This window comes from Dicentrarchus labrax, unplaced genomic scaffold (genome assembly GCF_905237075.1).
Source record: "Dicentrarchus labrax unplaced genomic scaffold, dlabrax2021, whole genome shotgun sequence".
Taxonomy (NCBI): Eukaryota; Metazoa; Chordata; class Actinopteri; family Moronidae; genus Dicentrarchus; species Dicentrarchus labrax.
The window spans coordinates 12714167-12737152 of record NW_026136724.1 but is presented as its reverse complement, the minus strand read 5'-3'; the positions used below and the strand labels follow the sequence as shown (position 1 = coordinate 12737152).

The 22986-nt window shown below is 40.0% G+C and overlaps 3 protein-coding genes across 14 annotated transcripts in view; all 3 read left to right on the top strand.

The window, feature by feature from the left end:
* The window catches only part of LOC127358806 (ninjurin-2-like), a 31048-nt gene extending 13982 nt beyond the window's left edge, over window positions 1-17066 (top strand). Inside the window, exons 2-5 of one of the 4 annotated variants that reach the window (XM_051392243.1) lie at window positions 12511-12647; window positions 13096-13175; window positions 14043-14241; window positions 15171-15305. In XM_051392243.1, coding sequence (XP_051248203.1) covers window positions 12511-12647; window positions 13096-13175; window positions 14043-14212 — 387 coding nt within the window. In that variant the 3' untranslated portion in view covers window positions 14213-14241; window positions 15171-15305. Of the gene's footprint in view, window positions 1-12510; window positions 12648-13095; window positions 13176-13470; window positions 13635-14042; window positions 14242-15170; window positions 15835-16166 lie in introns of those variants that run through there. The other 3 variants (XM_051392246.1, XM_051392245.1, XM_051392244.1) reach the window with 3 other exon arrangements.
* Window positions 17067-17202: 136 nt separating this feature from the next.
* Window positions 17203-20656, top strand: LOC127358797 (E3 ubiquitin-protein ligase TRIM41-like). Its single transcript, XM_051392222.1, has 2 exons — window positions 17203-17305; window positions 18203-20656. The coding sequence occupies exon 2, from the start codon at window positions 18205-18207 to the stop codon at window positions 20041-20043; it is 1839 nt and encodes a 612-aa protein (XP_051248182.1). The 5' UTR covers window positions 17203-17305; window positions 18203-18204; the 3' UTR covers window positions 20044-20656.
* Window positions 20657-22066: 1410 nt separating this feature from the next.
* LOC127358792 (ELKS/Rab6-interacting/CAST family member 1) overlaps window positions 22067-22986 on the top strand; it is a 137526-nt gene continuing 136606 nt past the window's right edge. For 8 of the 9 annotated variants that reach the window (XR_007882544.1, XR_007882543.1, XM_051392211.1 and 5 more), the window contains exon 1: window positions 22068-22382. The gene's annotated coding sequence lies outside the window, so the exon portion shown is untranslated. Of the gene's footprint in view, window positions 22383-22986 lie in introns of all 9 variants that reach the window. The other variant, XM_051392213.1, reaches the window with a different exon arrangement.

The window sequence follows — 22986 nt, the reverse complement described above, 5'->3', positions numbered from 1 at the left end:
AGCCATGAAAGCCAGGAAGCCGCTGGGAGGAATGTCCTGCGATGTCACACATGGCCGAGGCCTCAGAGCTTGTACGCCTGAGGGAGGTTTAAACAGCTTTTGGCTCATCTGTGGAATAACAATGGAAGAAGGAAAGTGACACGACAACGAAAATACTTTAAAATGTCACTCTTCCATCTCAGAAGTTTGCCGTTACACCTGCACGCACCACACCCCGACCCCTAGGGCACAACTCCGAAACATAGCCACATGCACGAAACGGTAAAGCTATTTACAGTACACAGTTTATACACTCACACACACACACACACACACACACACACACACACATCCTGCAGTAGTGTGCCCCTCCCACACTCTTCTTGTCTTGTTTGTTTTGGATACAGGCCCTCCAATATGTAAGTCAAGATTATATTGTGGCAAACTGACTCTTCGGGTCAATGAATCATAATTACGCCAAACAGCAAATACTGTTAGAACACACTGTAATCACTGTGTTTGTTATTCTGCTCTAAGGCTTACATGACTCATATGGCATGATTAAGCTCTTTTAACAAGTTTGTTGCTGTTTTTTGAGGATTTATTGATTTTTGGTTCCATACGTACAGTTTGCCAAATGCATACAACTGAAGTGAATTTTGAATCAGTGCTTTCATCTCCTTGCATCTGGGAACTTGCATTTGCACTTTCCAGCTTTGTTAGTATTTTCAGACAAATGTTTTTTCAGCTTGAGATGGAAATACTAAGACAAAAGATAAGAATGTTTAAAATTTTTGCTGTGGGGCCTGCATAATCCCATAAGAATAGTAATTAAGATACTTAAGATGATGATCATCATATAATACTGAGGTGTGGTGTGTCAGGTATACCACAGTTAAGCAAACCAATGGCTCACATCTTCTCTAGGATGCCTTGAATGGTACCTTACCTTTAAATGCACAACAACAACACATTCTGTACGTTAAACCTTAGTGTACAGTTTAGCATGGCTCATTTGTCATTATGGCAGAACGCAGCACTGCAGCATTGCAGTGATGACCGTTTCACACTAACTGAAAGCTGTTGTAAGAACATTCTTAAATTTTTTTCTGTGAGACCATTAACTATCTCACAGTGCAAACATTGTTTGATGGAGCATTTCTCTTAAAATGACCCGTGTACTGCAGCGGTGTGGTGCCGTGTTTAGAGAAATTCCTATAAAGGGAAGTTCTGCAACCAGCTCTTACAGGAGCAAACATCTGCTCCCCTGAAGAGTTCCCTCATTGTTGACCTCTGATCTTCTGAAAGATGGTGGCAAGCAAAAAAAGTGATTTAACAGCTTGATAACAACATTGTGACATTATTACAGCTCTCACTTATTACCTCAAAATGATTGGCATAGGTCTTTTTTCTGCAACAGTTTCTTTCCGGTATTTGTGATGCTTTTACAGAATGCATACCCTAATGCACCTTTTATGACAGCACTAAGAAACACAAGGAATTCCAGCTATTGCTGCCATCATTGTCCTCACAAAGAGTCTTTGACATCGGTACGTCCACTTTCCAAACATGCCTTCCCTGTAATAAAAACTTCAAGCAAACACTCAACAAAAAAATAGCAAGCTTTACAACTCCACAAATCATCCTGGAGGTGACCGAGGTATTTTTACATACCACTGTGTGAAGTCTATTTCCTCTAGTCATTGTGCGGTGTATGATTTGGTGTGTGCCTACAGTGGGAGGGGTTAGGCATCTGGTGGTAAATAATAGATGTGTATATGGATCAGATCAAAGCTACAGGTACAGAGATCGAATAATGCTCTGACAAGGAACAACAAACCAAGTGAGACTCATTACTCGAAAGTCGAAAAAATGTGTGATCTGTACTGTTATATGGTTAATATCATGTCTGTGGATTCAGCAGAGAGATTGGTCCAAGAAGTGTTCAGCCAAGCTAAGACAGAGGACAGAAAAATAACATTTGGATCTTGAAAACAATGCCAAAAAAATCCTTAAAAGTTGCATATAATTTAAAGTTTAACAAAAAACAAGATATACTATTTCACTGCTATCTTAATTATTGGCTAATAGTACGTTTTGGCATTTGACTCTTTGAAACTGAGATCATTAATTTATAAACTTTTTTCATGTTTTTTTTGGCATTTCACCTTATCTTAGATAGTGACAGTAGAGAGTCGAGGGGCGAGAGAAAGGCGATGACATGCAGCGGATTGGAATGGAACCCGGGCCGCTGTGGTAATGACTCAGACTTGATATGTGGGCGCTCCACTGGGGGTGCCCATTTCATGCATAATTTAATTAGACCATAAAACTTGTTAATGTAATTCTATGATGTTAAGAAAATACAGAATATGATCAAATGAGATATTTAATCAGAAGGGACCTTTTATGCATGCGTAAAGCAGTTGTGGCATGTTTGCTAAACTGTGCTAAAGTGCAATAACACTTGTGTTTTTGTTGGAAGAATATTATATTTGCAAACAGCCATGAAATCCAAGCATGAAGTAAAAAGCTGCAGTTGAAGGTCATCAGTTGAAGCTATTTGTGTAATTATAACTAGACCCGTAGGAAGTCTCCTTCACACCAGTGTGACTGAGCCGTACATTCAAGAGATTCAAATAAGCTATGGAGCAGTGAGGTAACTTTAGGTTGTTCATACTTGTCATTCCTGCTTGTCAACACTGAAGTTAACTGAAGTCGCCACTTCAGAGAAAGCAGCCTCTAAAAAGTACGAACATTTCTGTTTATGTATGTGTGTGTGTGTGTGTGTGTGTGTGTGTGTGTGTGTGTGTGTGTGTGTGTGTGTGTGTGTGTGTGTGTGTGTTTGTAAGTGTTGCTATGACAGCGTGTTGAAGAACATAAGGATGGTGCACACACTACTGGCATGTGACACACACACACATACCCACCTGGCACACACACCTCTGACAGACAGATTAGGACACACACACACACACACACACACACACACACACACATACACACATCTGGCACACATTTCTTCAAGGGTATTTAGCATTCCAAGAGATGTTATAACAGTACGCAACATACGTCAACCTCTTATGCAATAGACTCTTCCAGCATGGCTGACGTTAGAGGAGAACCAGGTGTTTATGGGCTCTTCTTCACACACATACACACACACACACACACACACACACACACACACGCACGCACACTGCTCACACATTTACAAGTTCTGACCTGCACCTATAGCCACTGTCAAAGTCTGCCTCGTGGTATAAACAGCTGTTTCCTAGTGCTCCATTTTTGGGTATTTCAACTCAAAGCCCCAAAACAAGCTTTAATCACTCACTTTTTCTGTTAAAGGATAGTTTAACACATACTTTATCACATCTTGGACCTAATCTTAATAGTTTCACCATCATTTCTATTGATATAACATCAAACCTTTATTTTCTTCTCCAGACGTTTAAAGCATGTGTAATTGTCTGGACTGGTGATTACAATCCTACTGTATTAGTACTGCAATGATGGCCAAAACCACAAAATAATAATAATCTTATAAACCAAAATTACCCTTTAAATAAATAGAGAAAAGTAACCATGATCCCCCCCCCAAAAAAAATCCATGCCTGCAATAAAGCAAAAGGTCATTGGTTTTCTTTTGATTGACCATAAGTGTGGCAGGCAATATAGCAAATCTGTCAGTTGTAAGTGCGACCCTTTGTAAGGTTTCTGTAGGATGCCCCTGCAGGGCTGGAGGGGCCAGCAGGCTGAGTCATTGATATCGGAAACTGTGTTACATCATGTGGTTATGGTTAGGAATGCAGAGAGTCAACTGATCACTGCCACTCTTTCTCTCCTACTCTCAGATGACAGATGGAAGTCCAAATGCAGACACACACTCACAGAAACACATAAATGCACACACGTGTCCCAGTGTAGCAGTTACTCGGTCTCTGTATGTGTCATAATAAATCTTATTTTTAATCCTATTTTTGCCTGTGGGTGATATGTGGCACTGTGTGTGGGCGAGTCACATCACTGGGGGTGAGGGATCAAAGGTTAAAGGTCACTGAAGTTGTGTGGATTGATAACTTCCCAGTGTTGCTATCTCTTACACACAAATAAATCTACTTTTTTTAAAAATAAATAGTAAAGAAATATTTATTAAATATGAAAAGAAAAACACAAGGTATAAAGGTCAGGGTCTGTATATATTATATATGTATAATATATATAATTATATAAGTACAGAGGAAGACATAGAGGTATTGTCAGCAAAATATAGTTAAATAAGAAGTATTAGAAATAAAAGTACTCATTATGTAGCAGTTATATTGTTAAACATTATCATAATGCATAAATGTGTAAGACGTGTGGCGCTAATTTTCTAACTACTTTTATTTATTGTTGGGGAGTTTAATCTGTAACAATAAATCATATTTTATACACTGATCATATGTTTTGAATGTCAATTCGTAATGTGTATAGTAACGTATAAAAAGTATAATATTTTCCTATGAAATGTAGTGGAGTAGAACTATATAGTAGCAGAAAACAGAGTAAATGTACCAAGTTACTTTTCACACTCATTACTACTGTTCTGAAGCATACAGTGTGTTTCTCTTTGCTTTTGACTATTTTATTACTAAACTGAAGGTACTCAGACACACACATGTTTATACTTGTAAGGACTCTCACTGACTGCATTCCCTAACCCCTAACCCTAACCTTAACCATCACAGCCGTATGCCTATCCCTGACCCTCAGCATAAACTTATCCTACATTATACAAAACACTGCAAGTCTCTCAAGCAGAGCTTTGAAGAAATGAGGAACAGACAAATTGTCCTCACTGTTCAAAGATGAGGACAAGCTCAAGTTCTAAATTTAAAATTGGGTCTCACAAAGCACACTCTCTCTCTCTCTCTCTCTCTCTCTCACACACACACACACACACACACACACACTAATGGACTAATTGGTGTTCTTTCTACATCCTGCCCAGCAATCACTGAGACATCCGTCCTGCTGTGTAACAGCTCGCCCTCCAAAGGATAATAGGAGGATGACACTTTGATCATCACAGAGAGGCAGGAGAGGACAAGAGGTTCAGCACATAAACGGATGTAAGAAGGAGAGAGAGAGAGAACATAGTTAACAGGCTGGTGGTTAAAGATGGGAATAATTACTCTTGACTATTTTATTTTTTATTTTATTTATTCTATTTTGTTGTTAGTACCAGTGCAATGTGGTTTTGATATTGATGTTGTCATGTTTTTTAAAGCAGTGCTAGTTTGGGAAATACTTTTGCAAAAGAGTAGGAAACATGATTATAATTAGACCTGTTTACTTTAATTGAAAACAGAACAAGTTTTGAAAGTACTTTAATCAGAGTATTGTGTAATACACACAAATTCCCACCAGTAATTGGTATCCCCTATTTAAATGTTATTTTGTTCTATCAATGCATGGTTTTTGTGTCTCTCTTTAAGCCTTTCTGTTTGATTATCAAAGCAGAAATGCAGTAAGTGGAGTCAAAGAAGAAAGCGATGGTTTATGTGATAGTAAATAAGGGAGGAAGAGTGGGAAAGCAGCATGAAGGAGAGGATCAAAAAGGATAAAGAGGTGTGTTGAAATGACATGTGGGTTCACTCAGTTGTGACAGCAGGAAACAGGTTTGTTTGAGTATTGCTCACAACAACGTAACCTGCAACATTTGGATTTTTGGTTTTGCGTATTTACTTGAAACTGTGGAAAGACAGTTCCAACCAAAACATTAAGACCAGCATCATCTTTAGATTATTAATGAATAAAAAGACACACACTGACACACACATAAGTTTAAGGTTGTTTTCTCATGCTAGCATTGCTAATTACCTGCCAGGCAGCAGAGGGATCATTGGCCATGGGGCAGAGATCAAGGGTCACTGGCGAAGCTACTGCATGTGTGCGAGGGTGACAGAAACTGTGTGTGTGTGTAGATAACAGCCTCCTCCCTGGTTCTTTCCATGTCAAAGTTCACCTAATAAGTGTCTTGACTCTAACTTACTTTTTTTTGTTTCGTGCATGTGTTTAGTTTTGTCCACTGTCTGTTTCCCTCTCAACATAATGAGGCTATTCACTGACATACCTGCTACCCCCACCTATCATCAGCACACACATATACAGACAAACAAATAACTTGAAATGCAGCATTTCACGTGCTGACCCGTGTCCCCCAAAACAAACAAACACAGAGAATGTCAAGAGGTGATGTTTGGCTGGTCAGTTCAATTCTAGGTGATTGTTTTAGCTTTGGAGTCTGAAAGAAAGTTATAGAATAGTGGGTAACTTTGAAGTTTAAGTGTTTGGTGGTGTCACAACAGGCAAATCCATCAGTATTCCTACCATTAAGGCCTCTAATAACATCTTGAAAGAAAGTGGAAACACCTTTGGTTTTTTTTAATAATAATATGACCTTATAAAGTTGTTATGGCAAACTTGTTAACCAACAGTTGCTAATTTACACATTCAGTACACACAGAGTAACATTTGCGGTCGTGTTTCTGGCCACATGATGCATGTAAGCCCAATAATACCGCATGTTTTTGTCTCCAACAAGTTCTGCAGGATATATCTGGCTCTTTAGCTGGTAAATGCTCCACTATGTTCACCAGCTAGTATTTAACTTTGTTTGTCTGCCATTTGGTGCTGGAAGTCTAGTGGTTTTCAAGCTCTCTGGTTAAACACAGCTGTCTGCTGGAACACAGCATAAGAGAGTGGTGAGACAGAATGGTAAAGTTGTGGGCAGTGAAATCAAAACAATGAGCTGAAAGGTGCTAAAACACACAATAGAGCTGAGTGTACTGAACACTGGGGGCAGCAAACATACCCAGTGCAGAGAAGAGTAACTGGTGTATATTTTCAATTCAGCTGTGGGCTACAAAAATATTCCTCGCATGCAAGCAATTGTTTTAATTAAGAACACTGAAGATGACAGTTAGCAATGTCATCCAACATAACATGACATCTAGTATATATGCACTGAATTTCACAGAAAGGCGGACTCCGCCATTAACATGAGAACTACTGTACAGAGAAGCAGTTACACAACACAAATATGTATAAAACTGGGAGTTGACATAATGTTATCTTAAGGATTATAACTTTAAACAGGTGGTATCAAGTCTGCTTAGGGAGATTGGCCAACTGACCTGTGATCTGTCCTTTGAAAATCCTTTCAAAATAGACATTGGGCATTTACGGCAAACCATGGATCTTAGCTACTAAAATAAAAAACTTCATGTGAAAAGTTTTTTCACAGGCCTGCTTCTAGTTTTACAGAAAAACTGAGGCATGTGCCAAAATCATTCTAGTAAGTAGTAACTCAGACAATGTTCTTCTGCCAGCAAGAGAAAACACAACTCATCGCTTTGTCACTGCCTCTATTCTTCCCGTCATGCTGACTCCTTTTCTTTGTGTCACTATCTGTTTCTCTTCATCTGCTTTTCTGCTTTCGTCCTACTCCCTCACCCTAAATGGCAGTTACATAAAAACCAAACAGAAAGATGATGCCTTCAGGCACAGAGAGCCTTGGAAAAATGCTGAGGAAAAAAAAATAGACCAGCACTGGGACTGACATTCAAAGCGATGAGAGACAGACGGACAGCAAAAATAAGATACGAAAAGAAAACCAGAGCTCCACTCCTTGTTGGGCTTCCATTCCTATTGGCTATTATGGCAACCAATAGGAGTCCAGGGGAGGAGCACTTCCTGTGAGGTCGAGGGGGGGCCTCCCATGTGGTCTGGTGTGTGTGTGTGTGTGTGTGTGTGTGTGTGTGTGTGTGTGTGTGTGTGTGTGTGTGTGTGAGTAGAGATGTGCAGTTGTGCAAGTATGCTTTTGTGTATTTTGGTGCCACTTGTGCGTACCTGTTGATTGGGAACGACATGTTCCATGTGTGCCTCATGCAGGTTTACATAATGTCTGTTTCATGCATGTGTATGTATAGGGCTGGTGTGTTTGGGCGTTGGTATGTGTACATTTTGTGATATGGCCCTGTGCCCAGGGTTGTGGAGCAGTGAATTTCAGGAATTAAAGTTTTACAAGGATTCTGGGTTTCTAGGAACAGTTTACTATATAAATACCATACATCCACAAAAAGAGAACTTCTGTGTACAGAAATACATTTTTACTAACTCAGCTCAATATTGTGTAGGGAGTTCTATTATTTATAATATTATTATTAATATTTTATACTGTTAGCCTTAGATGCAAGATAATGTTTCTGTGTTTTTAGCCAATTTAGTGGCTTGGCTATAGGGATTCCAATATCGGTCTGTCAGTCACTTCACCACCGTGATCCAGACCAATCCATTTGTACAAACACTCATGGTCCCCAAAGGATGCACCCTAAAGACAGATAGATATTTATTCATTGTATTGAGAGGATGAATCCTAATGACTTTGGCGCTCCTCTGACTTTGTGTCTAGGGCTATCATGAGGTTGACATTTTTGGCTTTAAGTGAAATATCTCAACTACTTTTGGATGGATTGCCATGAAATTCATGTCTCCCTCAGGATGAATTGTAATTTGGTGATCCCTTGACATCAGATTCAAATTTTAATTTGTCAAATATTTCGATTTATGGCCTGCAAAACAAGTGACATTCCCATCTCCCTCAAATGTACTTTATGTTTAGTGCTAATTAGCAAATGTTAGTTGCGAAACCAGTGTGTTCCCTACATGTTAAAAATAAGAGGTAGGAATTCCCCTTGTTACTCTGGAGACAATCAAGTCAATCAATACACTGGTGTACACTAAACTAGTGTAAAGTGTGTGACATTTTGTTATATTTACATAAATATTGAGCACATAATAACATATTATTAGGGTAATGGTTAAGTAGCCTTATATTTTCTAGTCATAGCAAACTAATATATCTGTAGATCCTCGATATTCATTCTTTTATTTGGTGTTTTTCAGCAGGGAAATGATATTCCAATAATGAATATCCTTGTTTCAGTAGTAGGTCAGAGTCCAACCACGAGACTGAGGTGAATTTAAAAACAGTGTGAATAATGTCTATTATTCCTTCCAATCTCATGATGCATACGCACATCCATAAATTCTTTGCAGGTGTTGTAACAGTTTCTTGTTCCCAATTCATCTTTTACTGCATGTGGACAGGATTGTGCAGGAGCAGTATTTTTAATCTTTCAGAAATAAGCAATGAAAACACATTTTTATAGTAGTTTTATAGACTGCTGCTAAGTATCAGTCCTCAGAGGGAAACTTTCAATTCTGTTGGCAGGGATTGGACAATACCCAGTGAACCCAGAATATTGAGACACTTATATGCTGTAGCTACTTAATAACAAAGGCAGCTGTTGAATCATTAGAAAAAAGAAAAGTTGGAACTGATGGTTTCTCACAGACAAGGTAGGAGAACAGGAAAAAGATGTTCTTTTTCCTCAAAAGCAAAAACTGAGCCAGGTAGTCAACCCTAGACATTCCTGATGGAGGAGCCCTGAGGCCAACTGGTTGTAATTCACAGCTTCTGAAGGTAAATGTGTGTAACCCTGCTGACCTCCTGCAACCACTGCAGCTGTAAATAAGTATCTGTCCCTCCTCTACCTGCCCGGGGAAACAAAGGGTCAAATAATAATTCATGCACATATTTTAATAAATCAAGATAAGTGCAGATTAAGTGTCATAAAAGCACAGTCAGTGCATTTAGAGACATCCCACTAAGTGAACACACATGGCACGTAAAACTGTATGTAGGCCATTCCAATGTTTTGATTGTGATGTGTGTGGGAGGGTGTGTGTGTGTGTGTGTGTGTGTGTGTGTGTGTGTGTGTGTGTGTGTGTGTTTTGGCGACCTGCCCAAGGCTGATGTTGATAAAGTGTGACCACATGAGTTCCCAAAAGAGAAAAAGTTGGAAGCAGGCCGGAGTATATACATACGTTTTCTCTCACTCTCTCCCCTTTTCTCTATATCTGTCTTTTTAATGTCACTTCCTCACCCCCCACCCCCCTCTCTGTCTTTCTTCCTCTTTTCACCCTCTTTCTCTCTTTTCCCTCACTAGTTCTCTCTCGCTACCCGTCACACACACTCAGAAAAACATACAAAGGGCCATGGTACATGTGTTCATAGTGTTTTGACAGTCTTACAGTTCTAGGAATTGCTTCATACTTTCTTGGAGATTAACTAGGTCTGGATCAAACTGCACTGTAACACAGGCTGTATGGGGGATGAAATCAAGATTTCCAGGACAAAAATATCTCCCATGTACTGGTCTGATTGGGATCACAGCATCACGACAGGTAAATTGTTGTCCACAGAAAGATGATTAATTAGATGTAAAATTAAACCCTGGGATTGGAAAACATTTGGATAAACTGCGAGGTGCAGGTTATCCGAAAATACCCCAAAAAACATACTTTTCCTCTTACACAGAGTTTGAGTTTGTTTTGGTTTTGGTTTGTGGCACATGAAGAGTCCAAAACCCACATCCAAAAATGTCAAGATCAACATCTTGTCCCAGAAATCATGGCACAGTTATGATAAGACCTCAAGATGAACACTGTCAATGAAAACTATTTGTTACCAAATTGCACTCTCCAAATCGCTGTCTCTCCGCAGAAGGAAGTCTGCCAGTAGTCATGGGCAAGATGTAAACACACTGGCTGATCTGTACGGTAGTTTTGTGGTGTTATTGGTTATCGCCGTTGGTTAGCTGCATATGAGTTTGCAAAGGATAGCATTGTCAGGGTATTGGGGGAAACCAAAGCCACATGATCTCAGCCCACTAGAACACTGTTTCCTTGTGTGCACATTTAGCAACTGAAAACATAGTAGCAGTGTTGACCGTTAAGGGTTCAGCATGCTTCAAATGAGTGTCGTGTCGTCCAAATAATTCTAGAGGTGAAGTGGGTACATGTGGCCACATTCAAAGGCAAGGAGATAAGCCTACAAATCCAACCATCCACTTTGGAAGCATGCTGAGACCTTTGCACTACTCTAGCATGTCACATTTTTGTACCATGGCAGCAAACTACAATATTTATATATAATCTAAAGCATACTGGGAAGGAGAATGACATCTTATAATCATGGCACAGTGTTTGAATCTTGGCTAGCATAATGGTATTTGCATGTACCAGAATAAAACAAAGAAATGCCATCCATCACATCCACAATAACTATGCTCACTTGAGGATATTTTGCTGTGCTATATACCAATTAGGACTTGAGTAATTACTTCCTGAAACCATCTTTGTTTTGTCGCTCCAGAAATAGTGAAAAGCATACTCATAGTTATCTTGCAGCCTTTTATTTCATCTTTCTTTTCCTCCTCTTGGCTTTCTCCATCAATGTCCTGTATGGTCTCTTTGCCACCGTGGAGTCCACTGAGGCAGGTAACATTGCCCCTTTGCCAGCCTCCGGTTCTGGTGCTTTAACACAGTAGGCCTATCCTATAAAAACAGAGGCAGCACACACACAGAAAGGGCTACAGTGTTAAACAACTACTGTACATGTACAGTGTTGACATTCTGTTTGTTTTGGAGCATTGAAGCACATTATAGAAGAGTGAGGTCATAAAGCACAATGTGTCCCCAGTGTGCACATGACTTCATATATGTGATCAATGGCTTCCTTAAACACATCTCAGGTTCTGTGCAGCCTTAAGAAAAACAGCCGGCACTTATTCAGACTGCAATGACACAGCCTCGGGTAAAATGATCCATTTGTGGACAGAATACCTTATATCTATAGCCTGGTGTTAAGTATTCCAATATGTGCATCTGCAGTCCATGCACTATAGCAGAAAAATAATTCAATCTAAAAAATGTTAGTCCTTGACATGTGCTATTATTTAAATAATTATGTTAAAGATTTTCTTCTTATCTTGGCTATGCACACAAAAAACAATTCTGCCCTTTCTATTCACCTGTTATTTCCTGCTTCTCTATCAAAGGATTGTCTTGTGGAAATACTTACTTTAGCACATGCACATGCATATGCACACACACACAGTCAATTTGGTAAAATCTCTCGTGTGCAACAAAGTGCGACTCTTTATCATTCTAAAAACAACTACTTCCAACCGCTGGAAAATGAGCTGCAGTTTGAGCTCTCATGATAAATGAACCGAGGGAAACATTTGGAATTGAATGTTTTCGAACCACCAAAATAAAAGAAACACTTCTTTCGTCCCTCCTGGAATACAGTGGAGTGACACTACATTGACATTTTGTATGATGAAAAAAACCAATTACAGTGATGTATGATCAATTATGTCAGATGGAATCAGTATCTTGTTGACTTTGACATTGACTCTCTCATTAATTACATTTCTGGCTTGCATTTGGTTGCAAGAATAAATAAATAAAATAATGAACACATATATTATATCATCTGACAGTTTTTTTTTCCTGGCGCTATCCTGTGGTAATATTCTTGGTCATTGCTGCCCTCTCCTGGTCAGTCAGAGGTAAAGCTTGAACCAAAGGGAGGGGAGGCTCACTACAAATCTGTATCTGACTCTTTTTCAGGGAGGTTCAGCCTCTAATCTGAACATGAACCTGTATGCCACTAAGAAGACCGCAGCGGAGGGCATGTTGGACATTGCTCTGTTCCTGGCTAACATCACACACATGAAGACTGTCATCGAACAGGGAGCTGGATACAGGTACAGCATGTTTGTGTGAGAGGACAAACCATTAGATTTAGTGTGTTTCCACAAAAAATAAAAATAAAAAATCAGTGAAAGGTAGAAAGGGCTTTTTGTCAAGGAGAAAACATATATGAGTTAACGAACATTCTACCCTCATACACTTAATATTATAGAGTTTTATCAGAATTCAAGCTTCTAAATTATCACATTTACTGTTACTCTCTGGTGAAGAGGAAGCCAGCGACCACTTTACACTTGCCATTTTTGCACATTTGAAAGTGTGACTTTAAATTATACTATATATATATATTCTTCATATATATATATATGTCTATTTCATATGTAGTATGTAACAAAAGTAATTTCCCCCTGGGATTATTAAAGTATGTCTGATTCTGATCTGTCTGATTCTGAATATTTAAATAAATAAATATTGCATCACTTCTTCCCCTCTCCTCCTCAGGTACTACATTGCTGTCCTGACCCTCATCTCTTTCTCCCTGGCTCTCCAGATAGTGGCTGGAGTCCTGATCATCATCATTGGTGAGCCAATCACATCGCAGGCGTTAGTCGACCTCCTTCAGACATCCATCCTTCATGTTTTTAACCAATCATATTAACATACTAACATACACTGACACATCGATTTATTATGCAGGCAGTTAAGTCCAGTCACTGTCTCATATATATTATGTAACATTAAAAAACAACAACAATGAATGAATATAAAAGGATGATGAAAGTAAATATATATAGTGGAATACTTTCCTGCCCCCTTTTTTTTTGTTGTTGTTATTTTTGGTGTGTGTGTGTGTGTACACGTGTGTGCTTGTTGCAGCCCGGCGAGATGTCAGCGAAGAGAGCAACCAGAAGCGCCTGGACGGTCTGAACAACACCACAACCATCATCATCTTCCTCATCTTCGTCACCAACATCTTCATCTCTGTCTTCGGGATGGAGCGCACCGGCCTCTTTGCCAGGATGCATTTCTGACTTACTGACGTAGGGAATGACTCTCATGTGTGGATCTGTTTGGAAAGTAGGGAAAGACTTCAACACACTGACACATTCAACACAGAATCTGTAAACACACACACACACACACACACACACACACACACACACACACACACACACACACACACACACACACAGAACTTATTCAGACTTATTGTTCTACTTAAAGTACTAATCAACTACAGTATTACTGTACTCTGATGTCTTTATATGATTTTATTCAGTATGAATGGACTGGGCCAAAGGACCAACTAGGTGTGTGTGTGTGTGTGTGTGTGTGTGTGTGTGTGTTCTGTCTGTGTGTGTGTGTGTGTGTGTGTGTGTGTGTGTTTGTGTGTGTGTGCTTGTTGTCTGTGTGTAATGTGTGTTCTGTGTGTATGTGCGTGTGTGCAGCTCGCTGTGAGCTGACCCTCTTCCCTTCTTATCAGCGGTTGTTAAACTTCCTGAACAATCTTACCACCGGCATCATCTTCGTCACCCTCATCGTCAACATCATCAAAGCTGCCTTCGGCACACAACGCAGCTGGCTGCTGGGATGGCTGTTTCAGCGTTTCATTCTGTGAAAAACCCCTATCAGGCACATTCACACACTGTATGTGCATTCATACACAAAAATTTTGCATAAACCTACATGTTTAAAGTAGAAACAGGTGAAAAGCTGCATGCATTGCTATGTTTGAAACTACCACTAGATGGCGCCAAGTGCAGACATTTGAAACCCTGCACATACAGTAGCGGCTTTAATCTTCAACAAAATGCTGTTTATTACCATAGCATGACACACCTTTACATACATGAATCTACCACCAGCAGCCTGTTAGCTTAGCTCAAAGACTGGAAACCAACTTAATTTTTACTATACAGACATGACAGTGGTAACAATTTTCTCATTTAACTTTCGGCAAGAAAGTGTATAGTATTTCCCAAAATTTTGAACCATTCCTTTAAGATGCTGAACCACAATTGGCTGCTTGATATCAGCTTCAGTCTGAAAACACCTTTAGGAAAAGTGTGGTAGCTGCTTTTTTGTACCAGCTCTCCAGGCTCAAAATGTGTGCTTTGTGACACAAAAACTAAACATAATGGTTCAAAATGTCACTTCAGAAGAGTACAGAACAGACACCATGTCCACATTTATTTGAGTCTACAAGATGTTCTCAGTGTTGGACTGGAACAGCTGGGGGTTCTTGGCTTGCCCCCAAAATTCCCCAAACTTCCAAATTCCACCGGTGGAAGGGCAGCATTAGATTGTATCTGTTGAGCCTTTTTTGTTGCATCTCTATTGTGAAGGTTTTTAAAATACAAATTAGGTTGGAGGGCGAGTGACTGAAGTACATGCTGTTTGTATGGGTGCATTACTGTTTGTATGGGGTGGTCATTGTGAGTGTATGTAAGTGTAAGTATGACTGCATCAATTGTACGTGTGCATGTGGGTGGATGTGTTTGAAACGTTTGAAATTGTGTGTTTGTGTGTCTGTTTGTGTGTGTGTGTGTCTTTGTGTGTGTGTGTGTGTGATGTAGCCCGCAGGGACCTGAACGTGGTGTCCAATCAGAAACGACTCGACTACCTGAACAACCTCGCTACAGGCGTCATCTTCGTCACCACGGTGATCAACTTCTTCGTCAGCTTCTTCGGATCCAAGAGGACTGGTTTCTTCCGCTGGCTGCTGGCTCGACTCCACTTCTGACACACACACAAAAGCACACATACACCCATATATCAAATACATTTACACACGTGCACACACTCACACACCAACTGCATCCACACACACACTTAGACATATTGATTAAAAGTAGAATTTAAGCTAAAAATGAATGTGCACCTGTACATTCATTTTATAAAGTTGAGACAAACAATTCACAGATGTTTAAGCATTACATCTTATTTATTATTTAGGCTATGAAAAATGACTCATACTGTAACCCAACTAAAATATTTTCACTTTAACCAACTGCATATCTGTGTAAATATGCATTGTTTTATTTGCTGCAATAATGTTTGTGCAAAAAAAAATTGCATTTGTTCCATTGTGTGTATTTCAAACTGTTTTACACTTCACTGAAAATGAATATAGAAAAAGATTCTGAGGTTCAATACCAGACAAAAAACAGGGTAATATAAATGAGACATCCCTCTAATATATACGTTCTCGTCCAGAATAAATGTAGTGATTTAACAGAAGCCTATGCTATGCTTATTGTATTTTTTGCTGAGGAGTGAATGCAAAGTATGGTGGAAATGAATTGGCCGATAGTGTGTGTGAGTGTGTCCATGCATGTGAAGATGTCAACGTTTGAAGGGGAGAATTAAAGCAGCCTCTGTTATTGTGTCCATTCATTTTAAGGGAATCAAAATGTACACCATCCTGGCCAAACTTGAAGTCTCTCTCAGTGAATCAAGTGTAGTTTGAACCCTCTCTGTCTCTACTGTGTGTGTGTGTTTGTGTGTGTGTGTGTGTGTGTGTGTGTGTGTGTGTGTGTGTGTGTGTGTGTGTGTGTTTGTGTGTGTCACAGGCCGTCGGGACCTGAATAACAGCGCCCTGCAGAAACGTCTGGACTACCTGAACAACGTAACAACCATCATAGTCTTCATCACCACAGTCCTCAACTTCTTCATCAGTACATTCGGCATGCAGCGCACTGGACACTTCCCATGGCTTATGATGCGCATTCACTGACACACCCACACACATACACACCTCTGCTGACTATTATACCTTTAGACTGCACTACCATACAGACACACTCGCCATATCTTGTAATATTCTTACATACAGTGGACATTCTGTCTTAACAACTGATGTCTAATTTAACTATACAACAATCTGTTTTTACCAGTTCAGTTTAAGATGTTAACACAAGCTTATTTTATGATTAAATAACTTAATAGATTCAAAATTATAATAAAAAAAAAACTTTATCTGAGTTCATTCTATTAAGCAAATGCATAATATGACCTGGAAAGTCCTGAGTGCCCTCCTTTTACATGCTTTTATCAGGTAATGGTGACATCTAGTGTCCGAAATAAGCCAGGATCATAAAAGCATCCCTCATCAACATCAGCCTCATCTAATAGCTCCTCACATCAGCAAACAAAACGATCAAATAAAACACGTTTAAAAAAGGAAGAAGCATGAAATATTTTTGTTATGATTCTGAATGTTTGGTACCTTTTTTATGCAATAATGAAGAAGATCCTTGCCCCATCACAGTAAGGTCAGAAGTCGAGGTTTAGAGCAACCTGCTCATCTACCATGTTGGCTGACTTTACATCAAACATATTTTAGGACAAATAAGATAAAAAACACTATAGGCTATAGTAATAAAGAGTAATGGCTTGCTTGTTTTTGTCTGTCTTTTGCAATGGTAATAGGTATAAGTAGCTGTTTTAGGAGGAAAACTTTTTATTTGTGCATATATTGTTGAAGATTAATGATTAAAACTGACTAATAAATAATAAAGAAAATGTTCCAAAAATTGTGTCTGAGGGAAATGCGCAGTGCTGCTAGAGTCGGATTTAGTAACTTTTTCCAGGGAGAGGAGGGGAAGAGGAGGGAGGGATTGAGTGTCATTCCCAGGAAATGAAACTACACGCCTAAAAGGAAACTTTTCCCGAACGTTAACTTCCACAGACAAGACTAACATCTCTGCAGGTAAAGTTCAAATGCTTTGATTCCTTTTCTGATCTGACATTTCCTGTTTTCATATAATCAGAGAAGGTTGTAGGGGCTACATAAATGTTGAGTCCTGGTGAAAAATGCTAAAATCTCCAGTATCTCTCCAGTATCTCTCCAGTATTTGCCTCTGAGAAGTAGAAGTATAAAGTTGCATAAATACAGTATACAGTACTTACTCATACAGACTATAGACCATCACACCGATGTTCTTAGTTGTGATGAAGTGCCATTTAGGTCTGATTGACTGCAGCCATTTTAGCTGGTTATTTTCCACAGGAAATTCTCACTGTGTTACTGTTTTCATCAGTGGAAAATGGTGAGCTTTGAAAGATTAACTCACTGTGATTTTATTGTAGGTCAAAATGTTTGAGGGCACAACATTAATTGTTCACTGTCTATACTGTAGTTGTTTGTCGGTGTACACTGCACATGTTTACGATATACATGATATATGATACGATACCCATATGTCTGATTAATATATGGGTCAGACTCTACTCTCTGCCCTCATTTCATGTCAACTCTCTACTGTCAGTTCTTGAATAAAGTCATAACATGCCACAAAAAATAGAAATAAATAACTAAAAGTGAGTCATCTAGTGAAGCTCCTTGCTGGTTTGTTAGAGTTCAAGTTCAGTGGCATACACTAAAACAACAACGTGCAAAAACTGCACATTGAATCCTGCCTACAGTATATCTACAACTTGATTTAATGCTATATTTCATGCTATTGTTGGATGCTATTAGCAAGTGGACAGATTCAATAAGAATTTTGAACACCGAAAAAACCCAACCTCCTACTTGATTTACAATCTTGATCTCCAATGATTTACATTTTAAAATCCTATTCCTCCATCCTTTCCTCTTGTCTAGACATGGCCTCAGCCAGCAGCCTCCCATGTGAAGAGCAGCTCCTGTGTTCAATCTGTCTTGATGTGTTCTCTGAGCCTGTCTCTACTCCATGTGGACACAACTACTGCAAGACTTGTATCACAGGGTATTGGGCCAGCACTGACCTGATACAGTGTCCCCTCTGTAAGAAGACGTTCCTCGGTAGACCACAGCTTCAGGTCAACACAGGGTTTAGAGATATGGTTGAGCACTTCAACAACATGACGGCTGAAGATGGCATCCTTGCCAAGCCAGGGGAGGTGCCCTGTGACATCTGCCGTGGGCAAAAGCTCAAGGCCCAGAAGACGTGCCTGGTGTGTTTGGCCTCGTACTGCCAGTCTCACCTGGAGCCTCATCAGAGAGTCACAACCCTTAGGAAGCACCAGCTTATTGATCCTGTGTTAAACCTGGAAGACAGGGTGTGTCAGAGGCACGACAAGATGTTTGAGTTTTTCTGTCACAGGGACCAGACGTGTGTTTGTTTCATGTGCTTGAAAGACAATCATGCAACCCATGAAGCTGTCCCATTAGAGCAAGAGTTCAGAGAGAAGAAAGCCTGGCTGGTCGATGTGATGTCAGAGATAAAAATGACGGAAAACGCTAAATCCAGGAGTATGAAGAAAATCAAATACTCTGCTGAAAAGAGCAAGAAAGAGTCAGAGAAAGAGATAGCAGACATTGTTGAGGCTTTCACTGCTCTGGTGGTCTCTCTGCAAAGAAGCCAGGCTGAGCTAATTGAGTTGATCCAGGCGAAGCAGAAAGCAGCAGAGAAGCAGGTCAAAGACCACATGACACAGCTGGAGCAAGAACTCGCTGAGCTGAGGAGGAGAAGATCCGAAATGGAGGAACTTTTACAAACTGAGGACCACCTACGCCTCCTGCAGAGCTGTCCAGCTCTCCTCTCTCCTCCACGCACTGGGGAGCTATTCGACCCTCTGTCCCACTCCAGCCCTCCATCTACACTACACCTCTCACTAGACATCAGTCGACAGAGTTATGTGGGGATGGTGAAAAAAGCAGTGGCTCAGATGGAGAAGACACTCACTAATGAGATGGAGATGCTTATTCATGAGGTCAGGTTGTCTGACGGCTGTGAGGCAGCTACACAACCTGATGCAGCTGAAAACCCGATGACAGATAAGTTTATTACAGAAGTGTGGAATATGCCTCAGGACAAGCTGATGATGATCCAGCAGTGTGATGCGGTGAATGTGACTCTGGACGCGTACACAGCCAAGTCCAGACTCAAGGTGTCTGAGGATGGGAAACAACTGAGATTTAATGATGGACTGCTGTCTTTTCCCAATTTGTTTGGGAGAAGATTTGAATATCAACCCTTTGTCCTTGGGAAAGATGGTTTTTCCTCAGGCAGGTTTTACTATGAGGTTCGGGTCAGTGGGAGTAAATCCTGGCTCTTGGGAGTGGTTAAAGAGTCCATTAACAGGGAGACAACGTTAATTCCAACCCCTGAAGAGGGAGCATGGACATTTTATAAACTGTCCTGCGAATTCGGAGAAGTTTATCATGCCTATATTACTCCCTTTGGACACCTGAACCTTGGGAAATGGCTTGATACAGTTGGTGTGTTTGTCGATTATGAGAAGGGAGAGGTCTCCTTCTATGATGTAGAGGCCAGGACTCTGATCTTCTCGTACTCAGGATGTACCTTCACAGAGACCGCACCAGCACTAAAAGCTTTTCTCTATTCTATGGCCGGTGCTAACTTAAGCAGACCCAAACTCTACCCCATTTTTGGTGTCCTTGAACATGATTCTAACAGCGTGCTCGAAATCACTCCTGTGGTCCCCCCAAGCTCAGTGTAAATTCAAATTTATAAATAACCTCCTACCTACCTTACAGTTAGTGATGAGGTTCAATTCAAATTGGGAATAAAGGTAGAAGAAGGTAGTTAAGTCACATACCATATTTACATACATATTGCAATACCTGTATCTGACCAGGAGATGGAACCATTGTTCAACCAGTGTTCTGGTCTGTTTCTCAGCAAGCAGCAGATTGGACAGTGGCATCAGGAACTCAGTTTCATCTCTGGCACTTATATATGTTATATTTTTCTCAGGCTTATATGATAGCAAACTAAATATTTCTTGGTTTTGAAGCATTGGTGGAACAAAACAAGTAACTTAAATTAGTTAATTTGGCACCATTTTCTTTTTTTAAAAACATTTTATAGTTCAGACGATGAATCAAAAAAATAATCAGCAGATTAATCAATAATGAAAATAATTGTTGGTCACAGGCCTAACAGGTTTAACAACAGGCTCCGAGTTTATAGCTGACATTAATGAACACCTACTTTTTTTTTTTTTAAGTATCAATAACCTTGTTCATCAGTCACTTATCTTGCATGCATGTATAATACACGATATGTATTAAAAAGTAAAAGTGTAAATTTCTTAAAAATTGCTTCTCAGATCTCTGTCTTCTGTCTGTTTCCTCCGATTACATTGATGGAGTTTTTGTTTGGGGTGTCAAGTGCCTTGCACATGGGCAGTGGGTTTTGTTATGATTGGAAGTCTTTCTTTACAATGATAAAATACATAAAAGCCACTAGTAAAAGTTTTCACATTTCAGAAGGGAGCGCTGGTCCACCGTTCCTGGAGTGCTTCTCTCAAGGGAAACTTTAGCCAGCAGACTATTTATACCTCAGCTGTCTGACTGACTGGCGCCCTGGGAACTGGGACACTGTGTGTGTGCGTGTGTGTGTGTGTGTGTGTGTGTGTGTGTGTGTGTGTGTACGTGTGTTGGTCTTTGGTCATTGTCTAGCTGGAAAGATTTCTTTAGGATGATGTGTAATTGTGTGTGAGAGACACAGACAGAGAACGAGACCTGGGTGACCAGCTATGAAATATGCCACATACTCAGTTACTGTATGTAGGTCATTCACTCATCAAACAGACTCTCAAGTATCAACATGCCATAAGTCCAATGCATGGATGCAGAAAGAACACTAAAGCATCACACTAAAAAGAGACTGAGTAACTTATATAAACAAGGATGAATTATTTAATAATACATTTAATGTTACAAATCAAATGTATTGATTGTGACACAGGCTTGTGGATAAAAATGACTCAACTTGAGGGACATTTTATTGACCCATACAAATTCATACAGCTTCTACTGATGCACATAGCTCACTGTCCCTGATATAGGACCCCCAGTGTGTCTACTTAGTTACTTTACAAATTAAGATATTACACACAAAATATACAATGAGCTTATGAAAATTATACATCGTTATAGATTAAATGAGCCAAGAGGAAATAAATCAGCTCCATCACAACTAACTAACTAACATTAAAATGCTACTTACACATTAATCCATTAGACGCAATAATCTAATATATAACAGTATAACAGTCAAAGGGGACATTTTTTACTTTTGAAACCTAAAGTTAATTTTGCTAAATATATATGCACTTTGGTGTAAGTAACATTTTACATGCAGGACTTTTTCTGATAGCTGATGGAGTAGGCTAATGTTACCATGTGGTATTACTGCTTTTAATATATAAGTAAAGAAACCGAATACAAGCTCCGCCACTGAAAGCTACTAAATCATTAAATCTGAGCTGCGAACATATTGTTGTCCCGGATGTGAAAATACATTGTAAAATATGACAAAATGATAAATGGGCAATGTAATATTAATATGAAAAAATAAAAATTAAAAAAACGTTCTCTCTCACTTTATTTACGAGTTTAATAAATATGGATTATCATGCACGCGCCTCAGCAAGGATATACGTGGGGGGGGGTTGCTACGTCTCGGGGGCGCGCACTCCACCGCTCCACCGTCCTGACGTCACGGGAGCGCCCGAGCAGTCGGGGAAGCCACCAGTGGTAGAGCTGGCACCGACGGGAAAGGAGGGAAAGATAGACAGAAGAGATAGACAGGAGGCACGGAGAGAGACAGCCACAAGGCGAAGCGAAGAAGAGGGCAGGGAAAGACAGCCCCTCGAGAAGAGAGTGTCTCACCTCGGCTGACCGTCTGTTACGTTATGAAACGTCAGTTTTTGAGGGTTTTTGACAGCAACCAGAACAACTGAAGAGGATATGTGACTGGCCTTATTTTTTTTTCTCCTTCCTTCCTTAGCTTATTTCACAACCGAGGGGAAGCAACGTAAACACAGCCGCAGTGAGTACTGGAACTTAGCTGGCAGCCGGAGTGTGTGCGTGTACACATGCATGTTTTATTACAAGGGCCTATATATATATGTATATATATATATATATGTATATATGTGTGTGTGTGTGTGTGTGTGTGTGTGTGTGTGTTGTGTGCCGCTTCACGGTCCAAACCTCACATGTCTGGCGTTTTGTGTGACTCTGAGAATAAAAGGAAGGAGCCCCGGCGTTAATTAAAATTGGATGTGTGCTCCGAGGTGCAGCAGTCTCAGGGTCAGCTGGAGATCCACTAACAGTCGGGCTCTGTTAGATTATTCCGCCGCCGGAGGGGAGAGCACTAACGTAGCCAGTCTGTCCCCTCATGATACATTTTTTTGTGTTTTTTTTTTACAGGCGACAAACGACAATGCGAGCCCATTCAACAATGCTTCTAACCCCCTTTTTGTCCAATAAACCATTTGTAGCTGCACAGCCAGAGGCTTTCATCCGAATAACGGGCTAATAACACTATGTCTCGTCTTTGTACCTCTAAATGCGATTATCAATCTGTTCGCTGTGTTGCAGGCGGCAGGAGTGCTGCTGACAGCCCTTTGTAGTTTCTCAAAGCCACACAA